Source organism: Coturnix japonica, chromosome 3 (assembly GCF_001577835.2).
Source record: "Coturnix japonica isolate 7356 chromosome 3, Coturnix japonica 2.1, whole genome shotgun sequence".
Lineage (NCBI taxonomy): Eukaryota > Metazoa > Chordata > Aves > Galliformes > Phasianidae > Coturnix > Coturnix japonica.
Genome location: NC_029518.1, coordinates 14,431,554 through 14,449,426, shown reverse-complemented (window position 1 = coordinate 14,449,426; position 17,873 = coordinate 14,431,554). Strand labels below are relative to the sequence as shown.

At 46.4% G+C, this 17,873-nt stretch overlaps 1 protein-coding gene and 1 long non-coding RNA gene across 7 annotated transcripts in view; one reads left to right on the top strand and one right to left on the bottom strand.

Moving 5' to 3' along the window:
* The window catches only part of LOC107310952, a 33,093-nt gene that overhangs the window by 11,147 nt on the left and 4,073 nt on the right, over positions 1 to 17,873 (top strand). Inside the window, exons 4-10 of one of the 3 annotated variants that reach the window (XR_004306495.1) lie at positions 5,485 to 5,567; positions 6,166 to 6,239; positions 10,890 to 11,079; positions 11,812 to 11,901; positions 12,739 to 13,097; positions 14,831 to 15,060; positions 15,456 to 15,905. This is a non-coding gene — a long non-coding RNA (uncharacterized LOC107310952). Of the gene's footprint in view, positions 1 to 5,484; positions 5,568 to 6,165; positions 6,240 to 10,889; positions 11,080 to 11,620; positions 11,740 to 11,811; positions 11,902 to 12,738; positions 13,098 to 14,830; positions 15,061 to 15,366; positions 15,906 to 17,873 lie in introns of those variants that run through there. The other 2 variants (XR_004306494.1, XR_004306493.1) reach the window with 2 other exon arrangements.
* Positions 1 to 17,873, bottom strand: part of ARHGEF33 (Rho guanine nucleotide exchange factor 33) — a 28,468-nt gene that overhangs the window by 8,848 nt on the left and 1,747 nt on the right. For 2 of the 4 annotated variants that reach the window (XM_015857077.2, XM_015857078.2), the window contains exons 2-8: positions 13,350 to 13,504; positions 10,261 to 10,310; positions 4,716 to 4,880; positions 3,264 to 3,385; positions 2,269 to 2,411; positions 1,601 to 1,660; positions 171 to 386 (exon numbers count right to left, since the gene is read on the bottom strand). In XM_015857077.2, the coding sequence (XP_015712563.1) occupies positions 171 to 386; positions 1,601 to 1,660; positions 2,269 to 2,411; positions 3,264 to 3,385; positions 4,716 to 4,880; positions 10,261 to 10,310; positions 13,350 to 13,371 (778 nt within the window). In that variant the 5' untranslated portion in view covers positions 13,372 to 13,504. Of the gene's footprint in view, positions 1 to 170; positions 387 to 1,600; positions 1,661 to 2,268; positions 2,412 to 3,263; positions 3,386 to 4,715; positions 4,881 to 5,785; positions 5,891 to 10,260; positions 10,311 to 13,349; positions 13,505 to 17,873 lie in introns of all 4 variants that reach the window. The other 2 variants (XM_032443253.1, XM_015857079.2) reach the window with 2 other exon arrangements.

The following is a 17,873-nucleotide window of genomic DNA, read 5'->3' as shown; positions in this document are numbered from 1 at the left end:
TTGTCTGATGGCACCGACCAGCAAATGGAAAAAAAACAGAAATCAGGGAGACAGGAGACCCTGCGGTGTTTCCTCCAACCAGGGGAAACTGCCTTATTCATCTCCATCTGTGAAAGGTGATTAGAAGCTTATGCCAGGTGTGTGCCCAGCTGTGAGCCCCCTGTCCTTACCAGCCAGGGAGGGTTCACATATAATGTTGTCTGCTGAGCTGTATCTGCTTTGGCCCACGTCTTTCCCTCTTTCTGGTTGCTCTTTGGAAATGTACTCATCTCCCCAGTCCTTGGTGTCTTTGGGCTGCTTCCATACTGTTGACTGCAGATGCACCTTTGTCTGACCATCTGCTGCCAGCGAAGGCTTGAGGCTGTCCTCTGTCTCTATGGCTGCTCCTGCAATGACAAACAGCTGCGTGGAGTGTGACATCTTAGCTGACATTAGCTCATTATGCTGTAGCTGTAGATAAGCCTGCATCACTGGCCATCTAAAGGAAAAGGAATCTGAAGTGTTCTTGGTGCTTCACCAGTGATGGAATCTTTTGGAATTTGCTTACAACAAAAAGTGGAAGTGCAATTGGTGAGCACTTCTGCAGGTCAAGGTTTGGATTCTTCCTGCATTTATTTTCTGCCCAAATAAGATACACAGTTAAACACAAAATGGGAAATAAAAGAAGGTGCATTCCTAGTGTGGTTGCACTCTATGGTTTTGGGACATTTAAGGACATGGTAATACAACAGGTTGATTGAGAGGTATTGTGGGAAGAAAAGTATCATTGTAATTGAGATTTAAGTGGCCTTCTTAATGGGTGTACATTGTCATAGCTCTTAAAGTTTTCATTAGTGATCATGCAAGCAGCAGGAGGACTCCTAGTCTGAGGCTATTAAATCACAGAGAGCGTACAGGAGAGGGTCCATCAGTGCCATTGGTCTGGAATTGCTTTAATGATGATCTTTTGAATTTGGGTTGCAGTGAACCATTCTGTAATGTTTGTTCTCTCTTTCCTTCAAGAGGATTCAAGGAAAAGAGTTATCCTGAACAGCAAATGCTTCAAGTGAACAGTGCAGGCATCTGGCAGTTGTTCTCATGTGTCCTTTTGCTGGCCAGGACCGTGTCCTTACTAAGCATGTCACTAAGTTATTACTCGGTTTTCTTTTTGCTGGAGAAACTTCTCTGCTACTATTCAGGCATATCTAAGAGAAGTCCATTTGGAAGCTGATGTGTAAATAATTGTTTCAACAGATCTGCTAGTGTGTGGTCACTGCAAAGGCCATCTCTTTACAAGTGGCAGATTGGCTCTCCAGTTATTCTTTGTCATGTCAGTAAGCCTCTGCTCTTCCTTTCTGCAAAGGCACTTAGAGCCTGCAAAAGTAGCAGCATCAAAAAGGCTTTTGCTGCTGAACGTCAATGCTTTGCATTTCCACCTGTTATTTAGTGCTTTGGGGTACGTATTTACCCCGACATCTCAATTACAAATACGAAAATGGAGGTGCATGGCAAAGTGTGAAAGTTGTTCCTGAGAAATGCGTCCCTCAAAACATTTCTTGAGTGAAGTAAAGTAAGTGTTGTCATTGAATCACTGTTTTTCAACAGTTCAGTTTATTCCTACCTGGACCTCCTATGACTTTCACGCTTCCTTCTCCTATCGGCATGATCCTGGTGTCAGACACTGTTGAAAAGCAAAGGGAAACATGAGAGAAGATAGCTGTAGAGCAGGCTTCCTCCTTCCAAGCCCAGTCAGTGTTGTTAGATCTTCTGGCCACTCACATTCTTGGTTTAGAAATTTCCCTGTTAGTTCCTCCATGGAGGAAAAAGTTGCTCCCTATTGCTGTGGCCTTTCTTGTGGTCTTTGTGTCAGTAGGACCTATAGGCAAGCTAACATGAGGTTTCTGTTGTGCTCAGTGCTGCCTGACCTTGGAGCCTGAGTAGTTCTGGCTTGTCTTTGCTCAGGAAGTGCCCTTTGGTAGATGATACCCAGCAGGTAGAACAAAGGGACAGATACATGACACACAGACACAGCTGCTATTTGAGGGTGATAAAGAGCTTATTGAAGAGTGGATGGAGGGGTGATGACTGGAAAGAAAGAGGGGCGGTGAGGGGTTTAAGGGAGAGGGCTCAAGGAAGGGCAGAGGAAGCTGTGACTGTCCAGAAGGTGAGCTGAACAGAGGAAAGGACAGTACACAGTACTGAGCAAAACTCAGTGCCCTCTTAATCTAGTGACCTTTTCTGGATGTTTTTCCTAAGAAAGGCACTGCACTTACCTATTCTCTTTCCTACCTTTTTCATAAGTCACGTTGTGCAAAAGACTTGTAAAATCTTCGTTGATCAGTACAGGTTCTGGGAGGTTTATGGATCGAAATGGGCTGCCCTGGAGAGGTGTAGGCACTGTTTGTGAGCTGTGATCGTCCTTCTGTGTTCTTCTGTACAAACACAAAAAATGAGACAACTGGAAAAGATGAATGCTACAGGAGAAGCTTTCTTGCTACACTTGTAACTGATAACAGTATTAAGTATGTGCAGAATCATAAAAGTATAGCTCCTGCAAAGATGAGGAAAGGAGTTGGCTTTTATGTGTTCAGTTCATGAACAGTACTGTGGAAGTAATGTCACTGACTGTAGGAGAAGGTTATTTGTGTTCTGGAGAGCATATTTCATCTAATTAAATGGCTTAATTAGCTAAGGGGCTAGCCTAGATTTGCAAAGTGTTTGCATCAAGGCAGCTGTACATCCATCATTGAGAGAGGCTAATCAGGGCCAAGGTGGATGAGCGGTCTGCCTGCTCACAGTAATAGTAGTGTTCAGGTATGCTGCTGTATCCTTGCTTGAAGAAGAAAAGATTGGTGACAGGAAAGCAAGACATGACTGCGCTGCCAGGATCACACAGAGTCCTGTGCACTTGACAGCAGGAGAAGGGAAGGAAAACTATAGTGCCGTTGTCTGGATAGAGGTAGCTTAGCAATAGCTTTTAACAGTGAGGGCTCCTGACTTTCGATTCCTGTCCTAATAAATCCCTTGCAGGTCTGACTGTTTCACCAGGACTTGATTTCCCTGAGGGCTGCTGCGGCTGACGTGGTGTGTATCTGCTGTATTTGCTCTGTGGCAGAAGAGTCTAAAAGCCAAGAGGAAACTGAGGGCCGGAGCTGCCAGTAATTACAGAGGTTTATACATATGTCCAGCCAGGAAAAGATTAAGAGATTGAACTGCAAGGAAACAAACAGAATGGACACCACCACTAATTAGCGCTTCTGGCGTCCTGGAGCTCGGGCTCTTACTTAGCTTTCATTTTCCGTGATTCCCGCCGCTTCTCCTGCTGCAGCTGCTCGATTTTCTGTTGCATTTCCTCCTGCTTGGCACTGATTTCTTCGATCATTGACTTCGCATCACTGAGTTCCTCCTGAGAAACAAGCAAAAGCACAAGAATTCCAACTGTGCCCATCAGCCTTACAGAGCACAGCTTTGAATGCTGGCTGGTATGGACTAGGGGGTGTCTCTGTGATTTTCCTTTGCAAGATCATTGGGTGTATATGTGGTTATGACACTGGTAGAAGATAAAGATGTAGGGCTTCATCCACTACCAGTTGACATATGGCCTTGAAGCTGCCTTTTTAGCCTGGTTTTTGAAGAAAAGGAGGCCTGCTCTAACCTCGTGGGGGTGTCTCGCTGTCAGCATATCCTCCCTCGGGTGGTTTCAGCCAAGCTTTTTATGTGCACAGAGTTCTCTTGACGCATGAAGTTCTTGTAAGTTTTTTCATCAAGACTTAAATTGTTTCTCGTAAACTAAAAGAGAGATTTCCCTGAGTAAGGAAGTGACTTCATAGTGAGTTCAATGCTTAGACAGTCAGCATGGGCATGAGGCAGAGGAAGATCAGCTTTTGCACCTCCTGTTGCTTGCATAACTCCTTGTATCTGGATTTTAAAACCATTTTTCCCCTATAGCAGCATTTTGGATAACCCTGCCTCCATCTGCTTTGAAACCTCTGCCACATGCCCTCATGCTTCTGTTCATCTGGGCCCACAGAGCTCCTTTAGCCTGGTGCTGTCCATCTCTCTCCATCACCAGGACGCTCACAGGCTTTTCCAGCCCTCTCTAACTTCACAAGGTATTATTGACTCAGTAAAAGCCCATGGGGAAAATTTACCATTAAAACAATAAAACAATTCCTCGGCCTGCCTCCTCACAGGCAGTTGTCCAGTTTCTGCATGGAGATGCTGGCTGGTTTAAAGCGCACATCGAGCCCTCTTGCTAAGCTCTCTTCCCCAGTCTTTTGTTTCTAATCCTCATGGGCCAGATCAAACCAGGCAGCACTTCCTCCCAGCCGTGTGGGAATGGACAACTTCAAAAGCTTTGGTGTTACGTATTAATTCCCTGGTCTCCAGCAGCTTTGGTTCCTGCAGGAAGTGCAGGAGACCTGGCCCAGGGATTGCTATGGCACAGTGGCTGGCTGCCTGTGATCATGCCATATGCGTGTTGCATGTGCAGCCCAGAGTAAGGGTCTCTTTTGCTCCCAGAGGCCAGGATGTAGGCCAGGGTAAGGGTTACATTGGGGTTGGAGCTCCAGGTCTGGAAGAAGAGACAGAGACGAAGGTGCTGCACCAGATATATCTGAAATGATTGCCAGCTCATTTTCTTTGTGAACAAGAAGGATTGGTGGGGGCAGGCGGGAGCTCATTGCCACCCAAGATAATGGGGCACAGATGCAGCCCCCTGCCAGTCACAATCCTACCTTGAAGGTGTTGAGGGAGTTCTTCATCTCAGCCACTTTCTCTTCCATGGCACAGCGGCAGCTCTTGACCTTCTCCTCCAAGGCGTACTCGCCATGCTGGATTCGTGACAGCTCCTGCATCGCTTCTGTGAAACCCGCCTTCAACTCAGAGGCTAATGCCTGCAACTAGAGGAACCACAAACACAGTGGTACATCATTCATCCTAGGAGTAGGTGGTTGTGTCCCCAAGAGTCACCCCTAGTTCAGACTGGCATGAAAGCTAGATGCATCCCCTCCTGTAAGGTGCTGTTCTCTTTCTCCTCCTTTCATGGCTGGGAGGTGTGGGGGGAGGTTTTGTTCCTGCTGCAGCCTCAGTACATGGTAGGAAATGTTCTGTGTTGGGCAATCAATGTGGCCCTGTTTGGACCTAGAGTTTTTCCAGGCTCCCTGGCATGTTTGCAGCCTGTCAGTCTCCAGAAGGAGGGGACAGCCTGAAACATGCCAAGTGCTTTGCAATAATAGCAGCCAGGTTGTCAATGGCAGCAGCAGCTGAGCAATCAAGAATATGGCCATTTTTGAGCAAAGCCTCCTCCCGCATATGCCGATGGGGCTGCTGCTCTCCCTGGACGGATCTAACACCTCACTCAGAGGGCTGTGAAGAAGCTTTGTTCTTTGTCAGCGGGCCCTTTTCAGGGAAGGAGACAGCTCTTTAATTCTTAGAGGGAAGGGAGTTATGGGGTGTTTCCCTAGCATGGACACTGTGGCCACTGTCCTTGTTTTCTTTCTCTAGAGGCCCTAGCAATGCTGGAAGAGCTCGTGACCTAAGCTGGAGGCAGCCTGTTGACAGCTGGGCGAAGCAGGAGACAGAGCAGGGTGAGCCAGGCTGGCACAGCGAGCAGACAAGGCAGATTTGGAGGTGGGCAGTGAGGGGAGGCAGGCAGCTTGTGGAAGGCCAAGCAGGGGCACCCTCTTTGGGGGTAGCTTGGGCTTTCAACTCTGCCCCCACTGCTGTGAGCAAGGCACTCATTCTGCCTGCACAAAGCCCACAGTGAGGTCGCGGCCCAAGGCACTTCGGTACCAGTGTTTTTTACCTTTACAACAGAAATTCGGCCTAACATCTGGTTATAAACTGAGTCCAAAACAGGAGCACTGATGGTAAGAGGACAGCCACCCCGGGGAACTCAGGCGCTTGAGTCCTGTAAATGGAGCAGAGATGGCTTCCGATACCTCAGGGCAATGGCATGCACCATCCTCCTCTGTTCAAGACCAACACTGTCTTTACAGAGGATGTCTGCCTGATATCCCCACTAGTACCCCACTGCTTACCCCACAGTCCCCCATTAATTCCCAGAGCAGCCTGGGCAGAAGGAGCTGGACTGACAAGAGCTGGAAACAAGGCAGGGGGGACGGGAGGCTGGGGTGAGGGCAAAGAACACCTTCCCTCCTCAGGCAGTCATTCTTGACTCCCCAGGCCAGCTGGAGCTCAAGATACCTCAGTTCAGCCTGTTTGCAGTGTACTATGGTAGACACCTTCCTGTGATGCAGGTATGTTACAGGAAGTGTCACCCTATGAGCAGCACTTGGATCTGTGGCTATGAGGGGAGGCAGATCACGCTGCTTCTGCTACCTAAATGCTTACCAGCACCTAGTGGGGTCTGGCATCATCAGACATCATAATGTACATGCCTGGAGAAGTGCGGGATCATAAAGTCCTGCCATTGTGCAAAACATTAGTATTCCTGTCTCTGCTCATTGATGCTTGCCAATCCCTTACTCACTAAGCAAAGTCTCCCTATAGCCTGCACTGAAGCTAGGCATTGTATGCTTTCTTTAGAATGAAAAGATGTGATTCATCAGATCCAGTTTAGAGATCTGCTTCAGTACTCCAAGTTATGCTAACAGCAGAGCAGTCTGGAAGCTGGCTCTGGAGGTATCTATATCTGGGCAGGATAAGCTCAAAGTGAAATGCTTTATCCCCACAAGCCTGACTGTATCCTGAGATGCTTGCAGAAAGGGGGTAATCTGGACAGAATTTCAGAGTCAAAAACTGCTAGGCATCAGCAGAGTCAGCCAAACAGGGACCATTATGTACAGTTTAGTGTCCATTTGTACTGAAACCAAAGTTCAGGCAGCCAAAGATAGATTTGGACTAGGGACTGGGCCAAATTATCTCCTGCATTTCAGCAAGTAGATCTAAGAGCAGACAGGCACTTTTTACTTTGTGGCTCAGTGTTGTCGAGACTCTGCTTTTCTAGTCGCTCTGCTAGCTTGGTTTCTTCATGTATCCTTCAGGACAGTGCGCTGGGTGTCTGCCCTGCCTGGCACATCCTTTCTTGGCCCATGCAGCTGACCATGGCTATTTCAGATGCAGAACTGCATCTTATACTCGCATTTCACTTTGTTGTTGGATGGATGAAAGCAGCAGCACATCAACTACATCTTGCCAGAGTTTGCATGACGTGCTGAAACCCTGGGAACTCCCTCCTCTGCTGCCCACAGCGCTTGGAGCATGAAGAAGCATGAACAACCTTGCAGCACTGGGTACAAGCTTCATCCAATCTTGATTGGAGTGACATAGAAGCAACGCATTATCCTTGAACTCTTGCCAAGTGCATAATTGTGCTCGGGCACTGCATTTTAGTCTTGAGCTCTTTCCTAATGGTGGGAACCCATCCTTTAAATCCCATGGGCTGTTGCAACAAATGGAAGCCTGTGAAGCATCAGCTTGTGCTTATGTTTTATTCTGCAAGTACAGTCATGTAGATGAGAGACCATTCAGTGTTTTGTGAACTCTTGGAGAGTCAAGCTGATGCAATGTTTTCTAAAGGTTCTATAGTGCAATATATACAAAGTAAAAAGGACAGATTTTATGCCTGGATGGAAACTTGGCAAGAGTTCAACTGCAATGTGTTACCTGGCTCACCTATTCACAGGAATAAGTGAAGCTGAAGAGGAACACGCTTTAGCAAGTTAATTTGGATTGCCTAATGCTTAGTGGACAAATCAATCTGCTGGTCACAGCACATCCTTACAACCTGTCCAAGAACTGAGAAGGGCCCGTTCCAAATAAAAGCAGTTAGGCCTCTAAATAGTTCAGTATGACAGAGAAACTTCAGCCCAAGTTTGCCCTTTGAGTCTGGCCCCTAAACCTGGCAAAGCAGTGCAGTGTGGGATCCAGTGCTATACGTCTGTAGCAGGTTGTCTTATTGGGGGCTATGACTCCCGTTTTATCAGCCTACCTGAAGTTTTTCAGCTGTACGTGGAAAAACTGCAAGTAAAATCTCTATCAAGATCCAATAATCACACTGTGCTCTGAGTGGCCCCGCATGGGGAAATAAAGGATTCTTTTCCTGTCTTTGCATGACTCAAGAGGACAATGTGCAACAGTCCCTTGTGACTACGACTTGACCTACAACCCAATGGAATAGGAACGCTCTGTAGTAGTGCCCCTGTTGAGCGAAGCAAGTATTTACCAACATGGAGGGGGGAAACCATGACCATGAGGAAGTAATTGTGGCTGAGCAGGCTGAGAAGAGTGGGATCAGAGGATAAACAAGAACCATTTCTCAGCATGGTTTCGATTTTCCTTTTTTCAAGTGGATCTATATTGGCTGCAGAATCTTTGCTGAGCCTCTACTCCTGTCTCACCTGCTGTGCTGGCCCCAAAGTGCGGAATGAAGAGATGCTGCTTCCAGGAGCAGAGGCAACAGCAAAACTGCAAAGCCTTCCCATCCTCTCTTGGCAGGTGCCAGCAATTTGACCTGTTTGCTAAAGAAGGTGACCACCCCTGCTGCATGAAATCTTGCTCACACTTTGAGGCAGCCTGAGGAAGATCATCTCGATCAAATGAAAATGGCTTATGGATTGAATGACCTGGGATGCAAAACAGAGAAAGCCTTGAAAAGCAAATGATAAGCCTCGGTGAGCTGCATTTACTGCCTTGGCTGCTACACAGTGTCCACATGGAAGCAAAGGCTTCCATGAGTAGCTGTGTTCACACATCTTCCTCACTGTCAGCCAGGCTGACTAGGACTATAAAGAACCCTTGGCAGCCACTAAGGCATCTTACGCTAGCACTGCTCCTGTTCACAGAGTCCTTGAGATGAAGACTGTCAAAACTTGCTAGTAAAGGCAGCACAACTACAGCCAATCATTAGGAAGGCTTGTAATGCCTCACAGTGTGAAGTTAACTGAGGTTAACTGATTTACAGCCTGGCTCTGAGATAATATCCACTGTTTATATTCGTAAGTAAGGATGGTGGAAATAAAGAGCAAGCAGTTGGGTGAGGACAGAAAGGAAGGATATATCTAAAGGAGGCTGCATGCTCCAACACATTTCAGCTCGTTTCACAGCTGTGCAGTCCTTTTTTGGTCACTGCAGTGTCAATAGGGCCCTTGCAGAAGCTGAAGGGGGCAGCCAGCTATTAACTTTAATTTAAAGGATTATTTAGGAAGCATACTTGACCTGCAATGCACAGGCTTTTCATGCATGCTAGATTTACTGCATCAGGCCTTTTCAGCAACCCAGTCACAGCTTTGGCTTGGAGCTATCTGAATGGGAAAAAAACAAGCACCAATTTGTTTATGGAAAGCAGTACCATCTCTGTTATGGCAAGAGGCATCCCATAACTCTGCAACTGCTTGCCATGGTGCTCTTACAAGCAGTTATGGGTGTTTATTGTTGTGATGGTGACAAGGCTAGTGGTAGACAGGGTTTCCAGTTCAGGGAAATGTTTATCTGTTAGATACAGTTCCAGATTGAATTGCATGAAGGTTTAAAGTGTTCAGAACTCCACTGTGTTTCCTGCAGACTGGAAATGCCTAGGAAACATCACTGTGGGAGCACTGAAACTGCATCTTACAGGGAGGATGCTCCCCAAGCCATGATACAGGCAGTCTCATCACATCCGCAATGCCTCATAGCTGCAAGAATGTCAACTCAAAGCTCTGGAAGTCCTGATCACCTTGAGCCCACATGCACTCAAGACACGGGGTTTCCAAGCCTGGGGAGCCATGCAGCAAGACTTGATGTTCTGGCCTGTCCAGCTGACCTGGTCTAATAGTCAATAGCACCCCCTGGTCCAAGGAGCCATGAGGTTGCTGGGATCACCCAGAGCCCCCCAGGATACTTCCTTCCTGCTAGGGAAGACCCCCCCCCACATCCCCTTCATTGTGCAATCAATGCATCCTTGCTCCTGGGATGGTTCTGTGGGTTTGGTGAAAGTCCATCAGAACTCAGCCATAAAATCTGCGTCCGGCTCAGTGAACGGACATTCTCTAATTGATGCTAATGATGCCAGTTAGTTAATTAGCTGAGCACACAAATCACCTGTCTAGGCACAGCTAACTAGTTGTGGGCAAAGAAATTGTACTGAAGTGTCTTTTGAGATCAGGCCCAAGATGTGATATGTGTGACATACATTCATGCAGTATGTGTATTTTAGATGCCACGTTCCTCATTAGTGCCTACATTTTTCCTTCCACTTAATTTAGCTTTAACTACCACTATCCATTAGTAAATCTTTAAAATCTTAAGAGTTATTTAGGGCATTTTTCTCATTTTTACCTGGGAAATCTGTGTTGCAGGGGTACTCACAGGCACACTTTCGGTCTCTCCTGTGGGAATAAAGAACTCCAGTCAATTAAAATGACTTATTATAGTTGCTATAAATAACTGGAACAGAAATGTTGAAAGTCCCTCTTGAGGTATAAATCAGTTTTAAAGGACTCAAGTCTCACTGTAGGAGGTGTGAACACCATATAGCTTGTAAAATAAACTGCAGTTGTAAAATGGGAACGGCTCAACTAAACCAGATGTTAAATTCGCCTCATTTGCTGCCCTGTTTCAATCCAGACCTGGTCCATGTGAAGGAGTGGGAGTTGTGTTATATTTCGTCACAATACGTTCTGAGCAGTTGTGGTGTCTTTTCTAATGCCAGACACATATATATATCCTTTATCATTAGTTTCAAATCCCTGCTTTCTTGCGGCATTGTGATTTCCAACTGATTTTGTTTAATGGAGTGAGGTTTAACGTTTCTGAAAGAGAAAGCTCCTTATGGAGGAGCTTGTATCTGTTTCACAAAAGTGATTTGGGCACTCTAGAAACACAATCTCTAGGCGTTAGTGGGCTTTTGATTGAAAAAGTAGATGTTTATTATTTCCTTTTATAACACTGTCTCTTCTGTGCCTAAGCCCTTCAGTTATCCGCCAGAAGTTACTGCTGGTTGTGCTGCCATGACACTCAGAGGGGATTGCAGTCTGTTTGCCATCAATTCAGATTTTATTCCCTATGTCAGACTGGCTGACCTTCACCTCCCAGAAAACACCGTCTCACCCAGTTCCTTGTCTGCATTGCTTCCTCTTGACAACGTAAAGTCCCAAGGTGAGTTTTCTCTTGCCTCCTAGCATTTGCTTGATCTCTATCTGCTCTCAGTCACCAGTGTGGCCAGTGACCCCGTGCCCAGTTCTGGGGGCAGCCAGGCTCCCTCTTCCTATGCTGGCTGCAGTTGCTCAGTCATTTATCTACTTGTGCCTTCAGGACCAGAGCAATTTGGTCATGCAGAGGCTTGAAATGTATGCGGGGGGAGCTCTAAACAGTTAGAAAGTACTTTAAATACTAAAGCTGAAGCCTAGAAGTCAGAGCTGTATGTTCTGATTACTTTGCCCCTGAGGGGGAATATCGGCTACTGCCAAGGGCACCTACACATTGGCCCTGTTCTGGTCTCTAGGATTTGTCCTGATTCAAAGGAATGTAAGCAAATTCCCCAGTGACTCACAGAAGTGAGAGGCACAGGAGAGGCCGTGTGCCCCTTTCTACCTTACTCCCTGTGCTGACCAGTCTCGCAGCCATAGGTTTCTGTTGTAGGGTCAGACACTGACCCTCCTGGGAATATCCTCCAAGGTTTCTCCTGTTTCTCCTGCAGAAAACAGGACAGGAGAGACTGACTGGGAGAAGTAGCCATCACCAAAACTGCCAGCTGTTAGGGGTCAAAAATCACCAGCCAGCCCTCTCCAGGTGCCAAGGTTCATCTTTAAATGACAGGTTGGTTTTATTGTATAGCTTGGATAGATCTGTTTATTGTTGTTTTTTTATTTATTCAACCCTGTGTACTAGGAATCAATTTTTTGGCCTGCTGAATGATGAAACTTTCTTTGGATTCCTGAAGTCGAGTCCTGAAAAACCAGCCAGCGTGTCTGCTCTGGTGTAAGTGATAATGTTTACAGTGGGGGGAGGGGGGCAATGATGCATCAGAATAGAGCAAGAGGATATATGTACTGATAATAGCACAATTTGAATCAGGGAGGACAGGAAAATGTTGTATTTGCAAAGTACAGGATATATTGGCTGCTAAGCTTTGTGAAGAATTAGAGGTAACAAGTAGAAGTGTGGCGCAATGAGGAAGGGCCATGCTCACTTCTCTCGTTTTGTTTGGGCCTTTTTCAAGCTAATATATAACACAGAGGGCTTGAGCCAGCCCTGAAGAAGTCTCTAGTGATCATTCATTTGGGTTTGGAGATGGACCAGCCTGTGTCCTCAGGCACACTTAAAGCAGGGAAGTGCTACTGAAAAAGGCCATAAGCGTGGAGAGGTTCTGTGCTTTTACCTCCCACCTTTGCCATGGATGTGAGCAGAAGTACTCTCTGAAAGTTGCATGTAGCCAGGCATACCCAGGTCATCTTTGCAAAGTTGCTGGCAAGAGCTGGAGCAGTGCGTGGCTCCCTTGCACTGTGGGAAGCAAAGGGCTTCGTGGTTGTCTCCCAGTTTCTGCAGTGAACGTCTGCCACCCATGGGGGCATACCAATTAATTGGAAAAAATCCTTGAGGTAATTTCCTTTTCAGACCGTACTGTAGTGCAGGGGCCTAGGTACACAGACCTAATTTAGTCAAATTAGAATAATAATAATAGAGGAATTAACTCCTCCATTACCCATGCCATGGCAACACCAACATCTTTTAGAGGGAAGAGAGATAGTCCAGGCTCTCTCTCTTGAGCTGACAGTGATGGGCATTACTGAAGGCTTCCCCTTCTGCTCTTCATAGTTTGGAGAACTCCTCAGCATATGAGCACCATCGTTTCTCAGGTGGCAAGGCAGAGCATAGTCCTACAAGCGGTTTGGGGTGAAAAGCAAGTGCCACCAGGCCCACATTCCTCTGCAAGAAGAACATCTTAAAGCCAACAACCACACTCCCCAGAGACGCTGCTGACAGTAGCAGGACTGGCTGTGTGCAGGCAGTAGCTACATCTTGGTGCTTGTGAGGCCAGGACTGGCAGAGAAATCTTTCTTGTGGCACTCACATGAACAAGAACCCCATGCAGCAAAGCACGTGGGGGAGAGAAGCAGATCATCACTGCAGTGAGATGTAGCTTTCAACAGTTGGAGATCTCTGTTCATCCCAAGGTAAGAGAGGGCAATGACTTCCCATATGACATTTTACCTGTGCCATTGGATTATTTGCCAGAGGGGAAGAGGGAGGTGTTTTTAAAATAAGATGGAGAAACTTCAAACCCCAAATATTTCTGTGAAACTAAGAGAAGGGAGCGTTTACCCGCAGTTGCTAAGAGGTGCTCTCATGGGGCTAGTCATACGAAGGCAGCTTTCTTCCTATCTCTCTTTCATACTATCAAGCAGTGAAATTAGAGGATGCTTTACCTTCTTGTTTGTTTGTGTCCATGGCTGCTATAAGGTGTGCGTCCTCGCAGGGACTCCTGTCCTCACACTGGAGGGTTCTGGCTGGTCACTGGGAACATCCCATGGCTTAGAGCTGCCCACATGTGAGCCCTGCGATGGGTCAGCTGGTCTGAACCCTGAGTGCAGAAAGATGTAAAAAGGGTTTATTGAGCGGAGATGCTCAAAGTTCAGAAAACAAGGGGAGAAAGAGGGATTTGGGAGGGATTGGGGCATCCTGAAGGTTTGTTTGGGTTCACAAAGCCTCCACAAGCAGATTGGGCTGCTGGCACAAATGTTTCCCTCCCAGCCCAAGGCCATTTGTGCTTACATTGGTGGGTGACTGAAGTGCTATGTAATCCCACAGAAACTATTTGCTCATCAAGAGGCTTCCTGTTTGAACGCAGAAGCAAAATGAGATGTATTTTGAAAAGTGAAATGCACATAAACACTTCCATGGATGCTGTAGATCAAAGAACCAGCTCTTTGCTACGCAGCTGATCGCTCAGAACGTTCCCCTGACTTGTGTTTGTCCTTTCATTGTGCCCATGAGAAGAGCCTGTCTCCTTTCTAACCCCTTGGAGTAGTTGCTGGTGGCAGTAGAACCTTCCATCCTTCCCTTCCCCAAGCTGAACAATCCCATCTCCACCCACCAGCCTCCCCTGTGCAGTGGCCCTCTTGAGCAGGGAAAAACAACAATTTCTGTTTCCAGTATGTACTCTGAGGAACAGAGTATGAATGTTATTTGCTTCTGAAGCACACAAATACGGTGTTGTTTTTAAAGTAACCACCCTTTCCATGAGGAGCCTTGAGAAGAAGGCACAGAATTTGGGTGAACCAGACTTAACTTCAATTTCTGTAGCAGTTTGTTTCATAGCAAAAATGTCATTAAACTTGTTGCCAGTTTAGAGTCAATAGTGCAGCAAATTCCTGCAAGTTTTATTTTGGGGCCAGAACAGACACTGTCTGCTTTAACACCAAGAACTGGTTTCAGAATTCAGATATTTTTCTGCAGTGGTGGGGGAAAAGGAGCAAATTGGAAAGGCAGAACAGGTGTGAAGGAAACTAAATCTCTGTGATCAACATTTTCAGTGGAAACAGCTTTTTCCAGAAGCTTTTTTTTCTCTTTAACAAAGCCACATATTTGTAATGGTTCTACTTTTAAATTATTAGTATTTGACTGTACTGGTTATAGCAATATGTAATAGTTAACCCTTAATAATCAACAGTAATCAATTAGTGTGGAATTAATTATATTGATATGCGATCTGAACTGGAAACAGCTGTTTCAACCCTCAGCTGCTGGGCAGCATTATACAGCTGCTTGCTGAGTGAGCATCATAGGTGTGTTCAGGCTGGATTGTTGGTACCTTTGGGTAGGGGAAAGAAAACATTTATATGCACCTGAAAAGCCAGAGTTAAACTATCGGTCTGTTGTAGCATATCCTGTCTGCTTCTTCTCTTAGACCAGCTCCTCCAAGTTGCCTGAGACCTCAGAATGCCTGTGTCTTTGTCTGGATCACAGTTCTGCAAACAGCAGGAGCTATGCAGTCAGCCTCACAACAGTGATTCAGAGTGAAGGATGTGATGTGAAGAACGTCTGTGCTGACACAAGGAAACTTGCAGTTGTCATTAGGGACAGTGCGCTTAATGAGGAGTGACTCACAGGAGGCATCACCCAACTGATATGCTACAGGTAATGTCCCACAGCCTCTTGCCTCCAGTACAAAGAACAAGGTTTGTCTGATATGGGGAAAAATAACCTACCTGGAGTTTTAACTAGGGAGAAGTAACATGTGTAGGTGAACAGCTTTTATGAGAAAGTGTTATTGCCCTGTTACCTTTCCTATGATTTTGTGTATTTTCAACTCAGACGTACATAGGTCTGGAAGGGGAACTCTTGCCATTGCATGTTATCTTCTGGGTTGTAAAAATACTGTGGATTCCTGGTACCTGCAGAAGTTTTTCATTACAGAGGGAACTGAAAACAGTTTCCATGCAGGGAGAACCATGGAGAGCTAACTGAGGAGCACCCACATCACAGTCATGCAGTCAAGGACAGTGCTTGAGCATGATCTCTGTTCTCTGCAGAGCACAGCAGTGAAGCTTTGAAACTGGAACCCCAGGGATGCCACCAGGCCCTCCTGCTCCAAGCACCACCTGGTGCTCTGTTATATGACCACGCTGCAAAGTAGGTTGACCTTTGTAAAATGGGTCTAGAAAAAGTCTTCCTTGTTTTACTTGCATGGCTGTCTTTCATGTGTCCTCTAGCTGCAGCCTGCAATATCCTGAGTCACTCCTTGGTTCTTTGTTACATTAAACACTGGCTACTTTCCAGCATTTAAAGACTCACTGCTGGACTCCCTGAATATATAAATTGCCTGTCCCTGTTTCTTTTGAATCACTGGAGGAAAAGTAGTCAGTCCTTTCTCAGCTCTAAAACAAACAAGACCTCACTGTGGTTTGGTGCAAGTGCTTGTCCTCTGCCTCCTCTGACTGCCGGGATGGGGAAGCTGTTAACCTTGTCCTCACTGGGACAAGGGATTCGATCAGCATGAGCTGGCTAAGCATTGTATCGTTTGTTTTTAAAGGGTGCCAGAAAGGGTTGGAAAATAGAACTTGTGTTTGCCCCTGAGGCCTTGGCTGTGATCTGCTTGTTCAAATCCTCAGTCTGATGGTCTTAAGCTCACACAGCATCTAGGTGAATAGGTACCTCCTTCCAGGTCTGGTGTCCTGCTCAAATCAGGGCTAATGTGAAGCTATATTGGGTGGCTCAGGGCTGTGTCCAGGTGAAGTCTGGATACCTCCCACCCTGGAGGTGTTGCAGCCTCTCTGGTCCTCTAGTAGTACCCAAGGGAAGAATTGTTTTCCTTATGCCCAACTGGGACTTTTCCATTTGCTGCTGCTTGTGTCACTTGTCCTTCCACTGTTCCCATCTGGGAAGAGTCTGGTCTTTAGCTCTGTTATAACCCCCTTAAAGCAGCTAAAAGCAGCAAGAGGAACCCTTCCCTTCATCTTCTTTTCTCAATACCAAGCAAGCCCTGCTCCTTTATTCCCTTCCCATGTGCACATACATGAATGCACGTGCACGTTAGCAGTGAGCGCAAGCCCTGAATATCCTCTGTGGGGCTATTTTGTAAACCACTGTCAGACCTTTACCTACAACAAATCCGTGGTTTGCCTGGATGCCAGTCCACCACAGGGCACTTTCCTCATTAGAAAGTAGCTAGGAGATGTTAGTGTTTGTTTGGATAGGCTTAGCAAGCAATTATACAAAGCTGTCAGCAGTCTGCCTGCAACCTAAGCCCGTGTCTCCCCTGCTTTAGGGATAAGAAACTACCGGGGTGCTCGTTTCTTCAGAGCTGAGCATTAAAACTCATTTTCCCTGCTGCTCATCAAAACCAGAGAATAGAATCACTGTGGTTGGAAAAGACTTCTAAGATCATCATACCCAACCATCCACCCACCACCAATGTTGCCCACTAATCCATGTCCCTCAGTGCCACATCTGCACGTTCCTTGAACGCTTCCAGGTGTCTCCACCTCGCAGGGCAGCCTGCTCCACTGCCCAGCCACTCTTTCAGAGATGGTTTTTCCCAGTATACAACCTGAACCTCCCCTAAATAATTGCAGAGGATTAAATCCACTAGATTGTTGTACTGTAGCAGAAGGAAGTATTTTCCCCTATGATCCCTATCTTTCACCAGCACCAAAATCTGCTAAACCCGAGAACCAAAGCTGAGTGCCACCTCTCCATCAATGATCACCATGATTATGTCCAGCAAAGAATGCTGCCCTGGAACCTTCAGGAGCAGGAGAGCAGGCAACACATGCAAGTTAACAGAGCCTTGAGTGAGAATCTGCTTCCCATCAGAACTGCCCAAGGGAGAAGGTGTGGGTGGACCAGGAGCACCCATTAAACACCTTCTGCAGTTATGCCCTAGGCACAGAGTCAAAGACAGGAGGGAGCTGTCGCTAAGACATGGCAGGGATGAGAGCCTTCCCTGTGTGCATGGGCAATGGAAAGGAAGCAGGTCCATCAGCCTTCACTTGCTTCCCCCAGTGTGGAACGATAAAACTTGGAGGAATAATCAACTGTAAGTAGGATCATTTGTTAAAGCATCAGCATGAGAATAGGCAGGTAAATGAACAGCTTTGCCTTGAGGGACAGCAATTAGTTATCTGGCTTCCTCTCCCACCTTGTTCATGGAATCGTAAATTGAGGAACAGTGCAGGGCAATCCATATGCAATTTTCCTGCACCTGTAGATGTTGCCAGACACATGCAATTCTCCAAAAAAAAAATAAAATAAATGCCTGTGATCTTCTTGGGGTCCGTCTCACAATCCTGCCAGCTGGGAATATCCCACTTTGAGAGCAACTCCAGTCCTCCTCAGAGGAGCAAAAAGTCATTAATCTACTTGTATCAGTATCATGCTTTATTTCCAGCTAATTCTAATGAGGTTGTCGTTCAGATACTTTGAGCTAGCAAGAGACCCAAGTTTAGCTC